The sequence below is a fragment of the Drosophila mauritiana genome, chromosome 3R (genome assembly GCF_004382145.1).
Source record: "Drosophila mauritiana strain mau12 chromosome 3R, ASM438214v1, whole genome shotgun sequence".
Lineage (NCBI taxonomy): Eukaryota > Metazoa > Arthropoda > Insecta > Diptera > Drosophilidae > Drosophila > Drosophila mauritiana.
Genome location: NC_046670.1, coordinates 3,457,022 through 3,471,798, shown reverse-complemented (window position 1 = coordinate 3,471,798; position 14,777 = coordinate 3,457,022). Strand labels below are relative to the sequence as shown.

General features: G+C 43.5%; 2 protein-coding genes across 3 annotated transcripts; both read right to left on the bottom strand.

Moving 5' to 3' along the window:
• Positions 1-2,421: 2,421 nt before the first annotated feature.
• LOC117145442 (neuropeptide F receptor) lies at positions 2,422-10,628 on the bottom strand. 2 transcript variants are annotated; one of them, XM_033311100.1, is made up of 6 exons: positions 10,363-10,628; positions 8,774-8,987; positions 5,426-5,816; positions 5,194-5,363; positions 3,967-4,543; positions 2,422-3,897 (listed from the first exon to the last, which is right to left on the bottom strand). In XM_033311100.1, the coding sequence occupies exons 2-6, from the start codon at positions 8,774-8,776 to the stop codon at positions 3,650-3,652; spliced, it is 1,389 nt and encodes a 462-aa protein (XP_033166991.1). In that variant the 5' UTR covers positions 8,777-8,987; positions 10,363-10,628; the 3' UTR covers positions 2,422-3,649. The 2 variants fall into 2 exon arrangements, with proteins under 2 accessions (XP_033166991.1, XP_033166990.1); XM_033311099.1 differs by having other exon boundaries at positions 2,422-4,543.
• Positions 10,629-12,258: 1,630 nt separating this feature from the next.
• On the bottom strand, positions 12,259-13,666 carry LOC117143520. Its single transcript, XM_033308242.1, has 2 exons — positions 12,606-13,666; positions 12,259-12,542 (listed from the first exon to the last, which is right to left on the bottom strand). The coding sequence occupies exons 1-2, from the start codon at positions 13,633-13,635 to the stop codon at positions 12,346-12,348; spliced, it is 1,227 nt and encodes a 408-aa protein (XP_033164133.1). The 5' UTR covers positions 13,636-13,666; the 3' UTR covers positions 12,259-12,345.
• Positions 13,667-14,777: the final 1,111 nt, after the last annotated feature.

Below are 14,777 nucleotides of genomic sequence, written 5' to 3'. Positions count from 1 at the left end.
TTTCCCTAATGGCTGTCTTATTGTATTGGGCTTTTGGGTTTCAGGAATCAAACAAACCATGCTTGACTGATTTTAAAAAAGTAAACCCTTCAGACTGCATCTTCCTATTTGCTATATATATACTGCAGTATTTTCGCAGACCCAGTGATATCTACTGGATATCTATATGTTATCTTTGGAATGCACATGTTGTCGTTGTGGGGATTAGAGGATTAGGGATTCCGAACACAGTGGGAAAATGCAGTTGTGCACATCTGTCGAGCATTTTCGATTTCTATAAATATTTAAGCTGAACTAGTTTAGCTGGGTACATTGTAAGCAGATTTTCACTTATTTATAAGTTGTCGCCGTTTGATCTGTGAACGGGTTTCGTGGGCCGGTTTACGCATGGGAAAGTCGTCGTTTAGAATTGGCCAACTGAGCGTCACATTGTTATTAATTTCTGGTGACAAACTTTGCCATTGACTTGTGGCTAACGAGCGGAAACACTCCGCCCCCTACCATCAAACCATCAAACCACCAGGCCGACGAACCACTGAACCACTGGGAAGCTCAAAAGCCAAAACGAAATGAAAGCCAGTTTATGAGACCGCAAAATCAATAACCACTCTCAATGTAACAATGGTCAGAGCAATGTTTTCTAAAAGCCCAACGCAAATCGGGGCCAACTTCTTTGCCCGAGAAACGGCTGAACAATTGACTGCGGGTATCACCCATTTTGGCCATCCCCTGTGAAAGTGCTCGTTGCGAATTCATTTAGCACCTATTAAAGAGCCGCCAAAGATGTCAAAGAAAGCCCGGCATCCTCTATCATTTTCGATTGACATGTGTCCAACGCCAGCGGGATGCAAAGTCTTTGGTGCCTTGAACCCATCCATATATTACGTTACATCTCGACTCAATCCAAGTATGAATCTGAATCCGATCGATTGGTATGCGGAGAGGGTGGCGGCCTGCCGCAAATATTTGCAAACCTTTGCTTTGAATTTTATTCCAATCATTAATTTCACTTTTACTCATAAATATGCTAATTGCCAGCTCACGCCGGCTTCGAAAAACATCGATGCCGGCAAGTTTGGTTAACTCTAGCTGCTTGGCGATACTCTCACACACCCAGAATGCTTTTGTCAGCATTGCGCAATCTGCATGAGAAGAAAGTGAGATGGGTCTGCGTAATCAGCACTCCGTGGAGAGGATGGCGATGATGGTGTTGACCAGGGGGCTGGGTATGGGAGTGGATGGTGTGGAGCCGGCTGAGTGTGACAAAAAGTAAGGTAAACACTTTCACGAGCTCGAGTGCAAAAGGCCGTTACGAGCCGTCAAAACAAACCGTTGACAGTTTTACAGCAGCCAGAAACAGGTGAGGTGATGAGGCCTCACCTGTCGCATCACTCATTCCCAACGAAATTTTTAATTAGTTTATTTTGTTTTTTGCTTTATTTTCTCGCTGCCGGTGCCTGGTGGGAACATTTCTCTTTTCGGCTATGATCCATAATTCACTCGCCACCGGTCACGTTTGTGTCACACGTCGCCGAACTATGAACCCACCTGCGACTTTGAGGAGATGGTGACACCGACCTTTCGCCCACGAAGGTGCTTGTTCCCAAATTGAAATTTAATCATACACTAATTTCGCATACCTGTCGCTCATCCAGAGGGCCTTACCACATCTGCTAATGACTTATTTATTACCGAAACCCGAAACTACCTTAATTGGAATGGCTATTTAAGTTTCAAGGGCCTTGCTAGTGGGCTGCTCAGCTGTTTAAAAGCAGTGTTTCTCAAGTATATATCCTATATCTACAGGTATTCTGGTTCTTGAACTTCCTTACTGCTGTGTCGCACATACTCATGCGCTATTTTTATGGGTCGTAGGTTTTTATGCTGCGGCTGCTTGAGTGTCGAACCCACAAAAGTCTCAAAGGTTAAGTGTTGGGCGGGTCAGCTGCTCTTTATTGCTGTGGTTGTTAAACTTCGAGACACGGTGTCCCTTTTTTTGGCTCACTTACTAGGGAATCATTTAAATCGTGTTTAAAATGTCTTTAAAGAGATCAAATATATTTCAATTTACATACCTTACCTACTCCATACCTATACAGAATCTTAAGACAACTTACCTTGCTTAATTTTAGATACATATTTATTCCAAATTGCCACTTCATTTGTGTAAGGAAAATAAACATTCTGAAGTTTCGAACATTAGAAGCTCTTTAAGTTGCACATTTTAACAATGAAAGAGAGGCTTCTCTAATTGGCACTTCAGCCACACTTGCGCATTTGCAGTGAAAACGTTTTAAAATGAAGGATCTTTCAAACAACATTTATTACGAATTTATTCGGTGTTGTGCACTCTTCGCCCATTGCAGATATTGAAACAATTGCATTGAATGTTTAAGAGCAGCTGACATTTATTTTAAAGTTATCTTTTACAATTATGGACTATACTTTAAATTCACTTTGGCTTAGTGAACTTCAACTTATCCTATCATTATTGAATAGCGAACAGAACATCAAATATAGCTAATCCTTAGCTTAGATGACCAAGAAATGCTATGAGATAAAACGAAAATATTTCCTAGGAACTGTTGAGAGAACTTATTCGAGTCTTAGGCATATTCGACTTATCAAATACCCGAAATCCAATTGGGGGCTCATTCAATTACTTTTCGGCATTCGATACGAAAGTGATCTAACCATAGACTTAGTCCGACGTTGATGATGGATGCCATGAGATGGTCGTTTAAGAATAGATTACAGGCTTCGAGCTCTTACTCGCGTGTGTCTTAACTTAGGGCTAACTCAGCTTGGCTTTGGATCACTGGACAATATGTGTTAAATCTAAGGGCGACAGTTAGTCGCCTCCCTAGAACGCTGCTCCAGCCGCCCGCTGCTCCAGGATTGATTGCCAATTTAGTACTGTTCCAAACTGAAAATGTGTCACAAAAGGCGGGTCATAATCGATTGCTGCTCAAAAGCAAATAATGTCACAACATGGCAACGACAAGAGTTACAGCTCGACAAGGCAACGATAAGAGAAGCGCATGCATACACTGACAAAAATATATGCCTAGTTAGTCAACTGAAAAGGAATCCATGTTGGAGCCGGAAAGAGCAAGCCCCTTAGATCAGAAATATTTGTACAATTAGTAATGTTAAGTTAATGTTAAGTTAATGTTAAGTTAATGATTATCGGAATAAAGATTAAGAGTATCTTAAGATAAAGTTAAGGTGAACAAATTGGGAAACGATATTTACACAAATATTTTAAAGCTTGCTTTTGGCTTTTGATCAATTGTTACATTAAAAAAGATGAAAACAAGCATATAATTGGGAACGAAGCAATCGTTATTGATATAGAAAATAAAATAAACATAAGCTAGGAACTTTTAGAACGCTAGAAACGTTTGACTCGTCTGCTTATAGAATTAACAGCCAGAGTGTTTCCCGATTAAAGGACACGGCTTTTCGTTCAGTGTGCTGCAGAGGTGGCAGTTGCAGTTGGAACAAGTGAAACGTAAAGCGAGCAGCAGCGACGTTTGGAGCATGCAAATCCAATCAGCCCGAGGGCGCACAAAAGGACATGCACGCGTGTGTCCTGAGGACTTAGACACGAGACCAGACCTCAAGGACCTTAGGACTACCCTGTGCTTTACCGCGGCATCAGCTTGGTGACCTCCGAGGGCACGGGGTTGTGGTCCGTGAGGGCCACCGACTCGGTTATGGCGCTGCGCAGTCCGCCCTCGTGGTGGCCGGTCATGAAGTCGGTGGCCGCCAGACCGCCCTCGCCGCCGGCGGTACCGCTCTGGGCGCCTCCCGGCCCCAACAGCTTGAGCTCGCCCTTGGAGAGTTCGGCGCCCAACTTGCGACGCCTGCGCGCCGCCGCCTGGACGTTGCAGCCTGTCGTGTGACCGTTAAGAGCAACATTAGTGTCTGAGCAACGGCAGAGCAGTTCTTGAAATTCTTTACGGAAGTTGTCGTTGAGCCAGCCGTAGAGCAGCGGATTGGAGCAGGCGGAGCTCATGCCGATCATGTGGCAGATGGCGTAGCGTACTAGCATGCTCTGAGTGACCGGCGAGCGCTCCATGTCCGCGTACAGGTTGAAAAAGTTCAGCGGCAGCCAAGAAACGCCGAAGATGATGGCGATGCTGATCAGCAGGCAGTTGGTGCGCTTCATCCGCCGCCCCCGCTCCACCTTCCGCTGGGCGGAGGACGCCTGTACGGCCACCACAGTGATGCGGCTCTTCAGCTTGTTGTAGATCCCGAAGTAGGCCACCGAGACGATCAGGATGGGCACCAGGTATTGTACGCACAGCGAGAAGATCGAGTAGTAGAAGCGCCCGTTGCGACTTGGCCAGTCTTCGATGCAGTACGGGATCGTGTCCTGCAGCCCGATCTGCTGCAGGAGCGCCGGCGTGTCTGTGTTGATCAGCTCCTTGTAGACGAACAACGGCGAGGCCAGCAGCAGTGCCAGTGCCCAGATCCCCGCCAGGATCGTCACCGCGCCCACGAACTGCAGGCTGTCCCGCGTGGGGTACACGATCACCTAGAAGTGAGGTAAGACGGTTAGGATATTTGAGGGCTTGGAATCCTATTACCCATTGGCACTGTGAATTATACTGAGTCCAAAAACAATTTATAAGCAAATATAATATTTCATCGATTGCTATAAGAGTGTGAAGTACAATTAGAATTGGTTTTTCTAACCAGGCAATTACTATTATTTAATCATCAATAATTGGGTAAGTATAAAATGATATTAAAGCAAACTTAGAAGGATTTCTTTGTTTAATAATGTAAGAAACACCAATTGTCCACTCGCCTTAAATTGATTAAAAAATCGGATTAATTTATATGCGTTCTACTTCTCCACATCCCACCTTTTAAGTATAAGTATTTACCCCCAGAATATGCCGGCTATTTATAATCAATACCTAATAATCCTTCTGTTTATAATCCATCAACCCTTTTTAATGGTCCTTGTTTCGACACCATAAAAATAGGTTTAATCGTGGGTTAAGCCCCTATGTAATCGCCAAATATTTACTCAGAGCCCATCGATTTTCCCTCAACGTCAAATTTAATGGTTACAAATTGAAGGCATTCACCTCATTAATATTGGAACACGATTTGCCCCATTGATGGCCCCATTTACATACTAATGTTGGCACTAAAAAGGCTCGAGCAGCGACTAACCTGATATCTGTCGAAGGCAATGGCCGTTATGGATATTGTCGACACGAAAATACAAAGTGCCTGCAGCATGGCAATCGTTTTGCACAGGATGGAGCAGGAGCCGTAGGGCCAGTACTTGGACAGGATCTCCATCAAGGTCAGCGGCATGGTGACTAGGCATAAAAGTAGGTCTGAAAGTCCGCTCGGATGAGACTCACACTTGCTCCGGCTGTCAGTGGGAATGGCAACTCACCCGATATGGCCAGGTTCAGGATGAACAGATTGCGAGCAGTGCGCATGATGGGCTTCCGGATGACGGCTATAACCACCAGGGTGTTGCCTAGGGCGCCGAAGACGATTAGCACGCCGTACATGCTGATGAGCATGTGGTACCAAGGGCTGTCCACCGCCCTGTTGCTCAGGAACCTATCGATGAGCACCGGGTCCAGCGGCCTGCTCCCAGTCTCGTTCAGATCCGAGGTGTTGATGGCAGTGGTGTTGAGGGCGTGCACCGTGCCCAGGTCAAGGTAGTCCAGCGGATGCCGGTCGTCCAGATAGCGCACGCTGTTGCTGCTGCTGGCGTATCCACTAAGATGCTCCCCAGCCGCCAGCTGGGTGGTTTCCGTCTGGTTCATGCTGATTATCTGCGGAACGAAGGAGGCAAACAGGGTCTCGTTATTCCCCAAATCCGCGGCATGAAATATTCAATTGTCAGGGGGCAAGGAAGCAGCAACTTTGCGTGCCACATCACGTATGATTTATGAGATTGGCTTGCTGCACACGCCACACTTTCTAGCGAGCTGCGAATGGCAAATTCCACTGGCTTGTTTAATGCTTTGTGGCCTGAAATACGGGGCAATAATCGTATAAAAAGTTTGTTCGGTGCCAGTAGGTGGCCCAGCACCAAAGGATTCTATGGGCATACGACATGCATGAAAGTTCTGACGCCTCACTCACTCACTTAGTCGCAGACAGACACTGGGAGAAATACAGTGTAACCTTACGCAGAATTCGTATATTGGAATAGAACTGACCGTCCATATCTATAAAAGAGCAATTGCCAAAATCAACCGAACGAGATGTTACTCGCAAGTCATAATATACCTCATATACTAATTATTTAAAAGGTTTTTGGGTTATTTACTAGATCATCATTATTAAAGACATTTAGGTTCTATTAAATTCCATTTTTAATGATACCAAAATATACAATTGCATCAAATGTATTCTCAAAAGTGGTTTTCTGTTCATCAATGCAGAGGAGAATTTTTCAAAACTTTTAACAAAAAAAATCAAAAAATAGACAAAGACACTGAAAATCAAACGGAAGTCTAAAAGCTGAAAAGCGGTTACAGAACTATCTATGTCAACGTAAAATCATAGTGCTTATCGCCTCATCTTGATGCTAAATCCGTTTGCCAGTGAGCCATTTTAATAATTGAGTTCAGATCTCGGGGCTTGATAAAACTTCAAACGCCCTTGGCATTCGCATTTTAATGCCCTTCTGAACACAGACAATGGCCTTGACTCAAAGGACTCGATTCGACTCGACTCGACTCTCGAATTATCTGCTACAGGATAACTTTGGCAAGGCAAAGTAATTCGCTTTGTTTTAAAGTTTCGCAAGTCCCTTATTTGTGAAAAATGTGTTCCCATTTGTAGTCAATTTATGCAATATCTCAGTTAGTCGGTTGTTTTCCCTCGTAAATATTCATGCATTACCCGTCGCCGTAATTTATGCAGCACATCAGGGCGAGACATGCATTTAATTGGAAAAAGTCAAAAGTGCCGTTTCCTCCGGGGAAATGTGCGTTTGGTTTTGATGCCTGGTATTTGTGCCAGATCAAGATATTCCGGTGTCGAGGGACAGCCGTCAGACCCAGATCCAGATACCAAAGCAAACACACAAAAACAGAAACAGAACAGGCAGGTTATAAATGACGACATTTGCTAAAAATAATTGTGTAATTTTATGCGCCGGATGGCTGCGCACTTGTCAGTATCGATAAAATCCGATGCCTCACTCGAAGGTGGGCGAAACAGACTTATAGAGGCGCCCAAAGGTATGCATTATGTGCCCCTGACAGCTGCGATAAATGAGGCGCTAATAAATCTCGCCAATCGGGGGATTAACTCGCCAGATACCAGATAGGGTGTGGGAATTTCGGGGCATCGGGTATCGGGCATCGGGCATCGGGTATCGGGCATCGAGGCGAAGAGCAAGTTTCCATGGAAATTTAATTTCAAGTTGGCCGGCTCTTAATTGACTAATATTTGCACTTCAACTCAAACATGGGAGTCCTAAATGGCAAAGTCTGTCGACCGCAAACTGGCCAGTCTGCAAAGTGGGATTCCCCTTCCGCTGCGGGCAAGGACCTAATGGAAAGTTTCAGCATAGGAAAAAGGAGCATAAAACACTGTCCGAAGTTGATCACCAATTTGTCGCAAAAGTTCCAATCACAGTCCAAAACAACAACGACTTCGATGGATTGACTTGCAAGGTGGAAATTGAATTTACATGTTCTGTTCCCCAAAGCAAAAGGGGAAATCACTGCGCAGCTGCTTTCTCAACTCGGAAGCAGAAAGGAAGTTTGTGTGGGGAAAATTATGTAAAGCAGCCTCAAGTAATCGGCAGTTGTCACAAAATTGGAATAATTTTTGCAATCCGAGTGCCTACAGTATTTCCGCCTCACTGGATAAGCGGAGCATGACAAAGATTTTAAATGCCATCCGTTTTCCGGGAAGCTCGTGCGGATTCCAAGCTGCTGGCACTTTTAGTCAGCTATTTTTGTGATTTATGTGTGGTGGGTCTCTTGTTTCGCCCACTATAAGATGAATTTTATTGCTGCTTGTGCGATTTGTTTGCTGGAAACACAGCCGCCTGATGAATTTATCAGACGGTTATTGGGCGCCCTTTGCTTGCCCCAGGACTTTTTCCTTATTAATTGAAGGCGATTTAGTTTCAACAAGATGGAGGTGGGAGGCAGTTTGAATTGGCCTCATCTGTGCGGCTGGTCAACTCCAAATCATTCACTTGGTAGGAAAGAGCGGTGCTTAAGCGGAGACATCTGGCACAGAGCCAAACTGGGTTTCTAGGGAACTAATCGGCTAAGCTGCCTAAGGGCTGAACGCAAATTCTAGCCATTTGTCTGAGTCCTCGCAATTTAATCATGTTCTGTGTGTCGCTTAACACTTATTTGGTGTCAAAGGAAAGCCACAGGGTGTTAGGATAAAAATAAAAGCCCCTAGTACGAGCACACAAAGTCCCGACCACGAAAATGTCATGCGATTGTGTAACCAGGTAAATTGATATAGCTCTACACGACTTCTAAGCCTTCTCCGAGTTTTTAAATTGGCCGGCAGGAGGGAGCATTATTTTGAAATTTGTATGGTTCTCAATCTGGCGAGGCACTCTGCAAATGCCAACGAAGTGGGAGCTGCTACACAACCATATGGCCAACTCAGAACACAACCGATTCCCCCAAAGCAACTCGAACAAACTTTTTCATTTTGGGAACAAAGTAATTTCGTTCCGTTTGACATCTACTCCGAAATGGCTTCTTGAGCTGGCTTTAAGTATTTATATTGCAATTACACTCACCATCGTCCTGGCAATCTCCTTCGCCCTGGGGATATGTATGCTATATATTTGCTATAGTGCGTGGTACCGTATTGTTTTCCTGGCCGTCGGTTGTTGTTTTTCCTTCTGCGAGTGACACGAGTGAATCTCTGTTTTTCCGGCTGCCAAAGCAGCAGTTGCTCACTTAGTTTTCAACTTGGAATGCACTCATGGGACTTCGCGTTGTGTCTTTGCTCTTGAAATTAAAAGAAATGATAACAATTCAGCTAATGGATGCTTTCATTCAAGGGATCCGATGCACCTAGCATTTAATCTGGGCAATCTGGTTGCCGGCATAATCGACTTAATTAAAATGCACCAAAAATTCCTAAAACTGAGCAGAGTTTCTGACACAGCTTAATCCTTAAGGCTGCAGGCACACGGGCCCGAAGCTAAAAGTTTGCACAAGATAGTTTCACTTTTAAAGTGCCATGGGGGTTCCATCTTCGCATACATTGGTATGCATAACTTTTGCAACATTTTCCAGATTCCGGCGCACTTTGAGGACCTTCAAGGTCCCGTTCAAGTCATGCTCAGTTGGGCGGTAACACCTCAAACTTTAAATTGACTTCATGTAATAAGAACTTCATTTAACATTAACAAAACACTTCATGTTAGATGTGCACTTTGATCCTTTTCCTAATCTCTATAGCCCTGACTTGGAATTTACATTAAGTATACAGCTTTATTTTAAGTAAAGTTATATTTTATAGAATCTAAACGTCATTCAATAAAATGTTATCAATAAAATCCAAAAAAAAGATTTTTTTTGTAAATTATTTCCGTTGAAATAGGCTATTTATTTCAATTTATTAATTTCGTTCCCAATCGATAGGCATAAATGACTGAATACCGAGAAACATATGTTTTAATCAGACCTAAAGTGCTCTACAATAAGTGCTCTGTCTTAATTATTTCAAACATAAATATACACAATTTGTTTGACTCTAGATGGTTAATTCTTCATGTCATTATAATTATTATTGCTGCAATATTCTTGTCAGAATTTTCCTTTAGCGCACGGAACTTTTTTCGACATGTGGCGGGAAATCCGCTTCTTTATTCAGAGTCCATTAATAATCCCATTAAGTAAATGAACTTTTGGTTGTATTTTTTGTTGAACTGCACCAGTCGTTTACATCTCATTACGCAAAATACACATTCATTAAGTTTCCATCGAACGAAACCCACCCAGCAGATTCTCGAGGACACCAACTGTCCCGTATTGTGTTCAAAAATAATTTTTGCTATTTGCCCACGCACTTCAATTGGCTTTACGGGCTCGAAAGATTTGTTATCCCGAAAGACTCGCGGGGGAATAATAATTTTTTTCTCGATATATTCACAACTTGCAGTCCAGATTCATTGGAGCGCGTTCGGAAAAATAATCATAATAAATACCGACAACTGCGGAACGTCCGGCGGACAATTAGCGAATTTCCGCGGACCACTTCGCATCAGGGAAAAACGGTCGTAAATGTCGAGGCTCCGTGCGAAATCCTCACACTTCAACTTTTTAATGACGGCACATTGTGGGAAAACAAACACAAAACACTGCGTCGATGGCATACCTCTCGGAATTCTGGATTCCGTGCAAATCCAAAGAGTTTGGGGGCCCTTGTGCTCGCTCGGCCGCCTCAAAATTCAAAATAAATATGCGGCCGCATTTTGATATTTCGCTTATTCCCCGTTTTTTTATTACAGTAAGTTTCGGTGTTTAGTTGGGCTGTTTACTGATCTCCGATAACCACACGCGTGCACAGTCAGCGACCATCTGTTGGCTTTTGGTGCGCATCCCCTGCTTATATAGCCTCGTCCCGCCGATATATCCGTCTGATTCGTTATGTGCCGGTGCGCGTTGCGTATACGCCGCGTGGCACAAAAGTCGCGACTGAAGGCATCGCACTTGGTCAACAGGCCGTGGGCCCTCGCTTCGAGTTTGTTTTGGATTTTGGTCCGTCAGCTGTGCGGAGCTTTCTTATCACTGAAGCTAGGGGTGGAAAAGCTTCGCACACTGGTCGAGGGGATGCCAGAAAGTTGCGTGTGCCTGGAAATTTGAGTCATATAAAATATGGTTCTACCTAAACAGTTAAGGCCAAGATGGCATTTTATCATACCTCGCCAAAATGTGACGCCAAAATGACGAAACGAGATAATTATAATATTATTATAAAATAATTTGGTGCCTGCTGATAGCTTATCTTTGCTCTCCAAAAAGTTGTTTGGCATTCAAGCCATTATGGGAAACCTACCCTAACTGTGGACAATAAAATGAATAAACACCACACTAGAAACATACCAAAGAATGTAATATACACGCAAAATGTCTTTTATGTATTGATCTATTTATAAATATCTATATCAGTATCTGGATTTGACACTAAACACTAGAGAGGTCTGAGGCCTCTTTAGATCTATAATTAGTCAAGGATCGCTTTTAGGACTCTAAAATGATGCTCAACAAACTCGGAGCTCCTGTCCCTAAGAATGGTGGTACCGCAAACAGTGGGGCTAACCAACGGTTGGCGAAGGCGAAGGTGCTGAACTGAAAATAGCCATAACTGATTACCCTCACTCTACACTATACGATGTGGGTACACACCTTCTCCAAATTGTTGTCATTGCTTTCTTTATGTTCGGTTGTCCATCAATGAACCTTATATATCCGCCTCACAGGATTATGAAGGCAGCATGGAACTTTGCTAACATTTCCGGAGTCAGCTTGGTGTAAACCAAGTCCAACTGCACTGCATTGATGAACTTATACGGCACAATGATCTTATACGGAATTTTTGAGCTTTTACACCCGGTCTTCGGCCATGGAATATCTAGTTTGCTTTCCGCCCAGTCCGGCTTCCTCTAGGAGTTCCTTCTATGGAAGGTCGCCTGGTCGATCGATCTTGTCCATTTTCCGGATGTATGGATCACTCCCAAAGAACGACTTCGCCTTTTGAACGTCTTTGGGAAGGGCCTGCTTCAAGATCTCATCTGAAGCGTTCCATCGCCGATAGTCAAAATTGATATCAGCTCAAGAATTAATAGTTTTCCCCATCGCTGGGAATCTATAGCTGGGCTTTTTTGCACAACTAATAAGTCCTGTCCAGGTGAGAGGCATTTCTTACGTGGTGCGATTCCTCGATCTTTTGACGACTTAGCTCGGTTGCTCACGTTTATATTTTGACGAATTATAGCCTTATCGGAGACCATTAATAATATTATTATGGTGCAGATGCGATAAGAGTTGTAATAGCTTTTATTGTGTTATCTCAGATCTCGAGTGATTCCACTATAATACGATGTCATCGTGAAATGGCACATTCTACAATGTCAAGTCATTCCCCCAGGGAACTGCTTGAGATCTGTCTAGTCATTATTGTTTCTAACATTTTAGTGTTTTGCAAATACACAATCCTCAGCCTTGATTGTATATGTCCGTGCTTAAATCTAATCCGAATTTAGCATTTTGTCCTCTGAAAAAGTTTTGTCATTTTTGGTTAAAGCTCAAAATTATTATTATTCATAGCTAATAAACAGATTATTTAAAATATGTTATTTCAATGGGCCTCCAAAAATCCCTTGGCATCAAGAATTGGTAGTATTGTGTCAATTCTTCTCTGAATTTCCTCGTTTTCGTACATCGAGTCCTGAAACTTGATGGCTTCTGCGGTTTCCCGATAGAAATTTATGAAGTCGCAGTCCTCGTTGCCTTGGTATACCATTATGGGTTGAAATACGTTAGCAATAATTAAGCCTTTATAAGAAAATATTGCCGTTAGTAAAATGTAATCTAAGGGTTCCTTTATTCTGAACTTACTCAAAAATCTACGTTTCTCGAACTGCAGCTGATACTCAACCAGGCTGGGGAAGGATCCCTTATAGGAAAGTGCTTCCAAGGTGCTTTTTAAGGCATAATAATGGTACTGCACAAGCTCCAATTCCTCCGCCTTCACGTCGGATTTCAGCGAAGTACTGAAGAAGTAATGCAAATCCACAGCCGGAGATGTCCAAGTACTGAACTGGAAGTCTATGGGGAGTACTGTGGTCGGATTTCCCTCATCATCGTACAGGTACATAACGTTGGTAGTCCAGCAATCGCCGTGAACCAGAGTCTGCAAGTCCTTTTCTCCCACATCGACAGATTTGGCGGCGTATTCCATTAAATTGGTGACAATATTGTCCAACTTGTTCGCATAGCGATTCTTTAGATTCGGCTTGGTCTTAACGTACCTTATGAATGCCTTGAACAGGCCAACAAACACCTGCCCGTAACCTTTTTTGTCCCTTGAGAAGAAGTGCGATGAGTAGTTCCGGCTGAGGAGATCCGGCTCCCGTTGATTCAGGATAATGGCTGCAGCGTGAAACTTTGCCATCATATCCAGGACGAGCTTAGTATGTGCCATGTCCAGTTGCTTCACCCTGTCTGCATTCGTGTAGCGCAGAGGAGCCAGATCCTCGAGGATCATGACGGTGCGTTCCCGATCAACGACTATAGCTTCCGCCATCAGCTTATCGTTGAAAGCAGCCTCTTGGAGAATCTTGGACATTTTGGGCAGCACAATGTCGTACATATCCAGTTCCCTGTTGTATACATCGTACTCAGCGAATATTTTTGCCTGTGGAGCATCTGAAGATACTGCCTGCTTTAGGATGTAGGATTGCTTTTGCTTGGTTCCATCTCCATGCTGAAAGTCCACATAGATACGAGTCATCACACCCACGAAGTTCTCTCCTTTCCCTGTAGCTGGCTTGGCGCACACCTTCTGGACACGTAGCTGATCGTCCTTGTGGAACTCCTGAAGGGCCTTTTGGATGTAATCCTCTGTTAGCCAGCTGGGTAGGAACATGGTGACTGGTTCTAGGGCACTGCGATCTCAAGTGTATGAGCTCGCAGCATCTGGAAGCGTTTATATTTACACCAAGCGACTGTCTTATCAGTCAAGTCTGCTAACCGCCACGATAGTAATAATTTACCATACACAACCTGGGGTAATTACTAGATTGTATACCTTAAATCTGAGTGCAGTTTTTATCGTGGCTGGGTTGCCACGCATGAATATTCCTGAGTTATTACGTAGATAGAGGTGACCAAATCCGCAGAAGCCACGTCACTCTTCGAACTGCTTAAAGTGATTGTGTCATCTCTCTTAGCATATAACTGTTTAGTATAGTATAACTCTTTAACTAAATTATCATTTTTAAATTGTGATATAAGAACTCAAGACTATGCAGTTGGTATAACTCACAAAATATAAATAAAGTGGTCAATTACTTTAGATATAGTTAATTCTTGCATCATCTAAATTTCCAGCATAAGGAGATATGGGCTACTGCTCTAAAACTTTCTGTGTACGTAACAGTTGCATTAAGTTATTGATTCCCCTCGCCCGACGTTCAGTTAACATTAAGGCCCATAAATTCATTCGCTGACACCACTTTCCATTCGTGTTGTTTTTCTCCACATATCTGACAGTTGCTGGAGCAACACTAAAATTCAGCCTTTTGTTGGCTTTGCATCATGCCATCGGGCCATAAATGACAGCAAACAGATGAATGTGCGCACTGATATTTGCACGGCTAAACCATTTACATGTGTTGCGGCAGATATCGGCCAGTTGGCCCGATGGGGACTTAACTGGCATTAAACCAATTGATTACGGGGCGTGCGTAGTTGGCTGGCCAAACAATTCGTGGCATGGCTTCTTGGGAGTCCGCAGCAAATTGTACGGCAAACAAAGGCAGGCCTGATAAGAAGCTGGTAAACATCGGAACATAAAGGACGCCGAACATAGCATTTCTATATTGGCCCGGCTGGGGCCTAGAAGAAGAAGAAGAATCGCCTGCGGCATAAACAAAATGCAAAAATAACAAATAAATCTATATGGGAAGCCAACACATATTTCATTGTGCCAGCAGCAAACAGACGAAGTTATTCGTGGAAATCTTTTTAGCATTTGAATCGATATAGCTGAAAACGAGGATGACATTC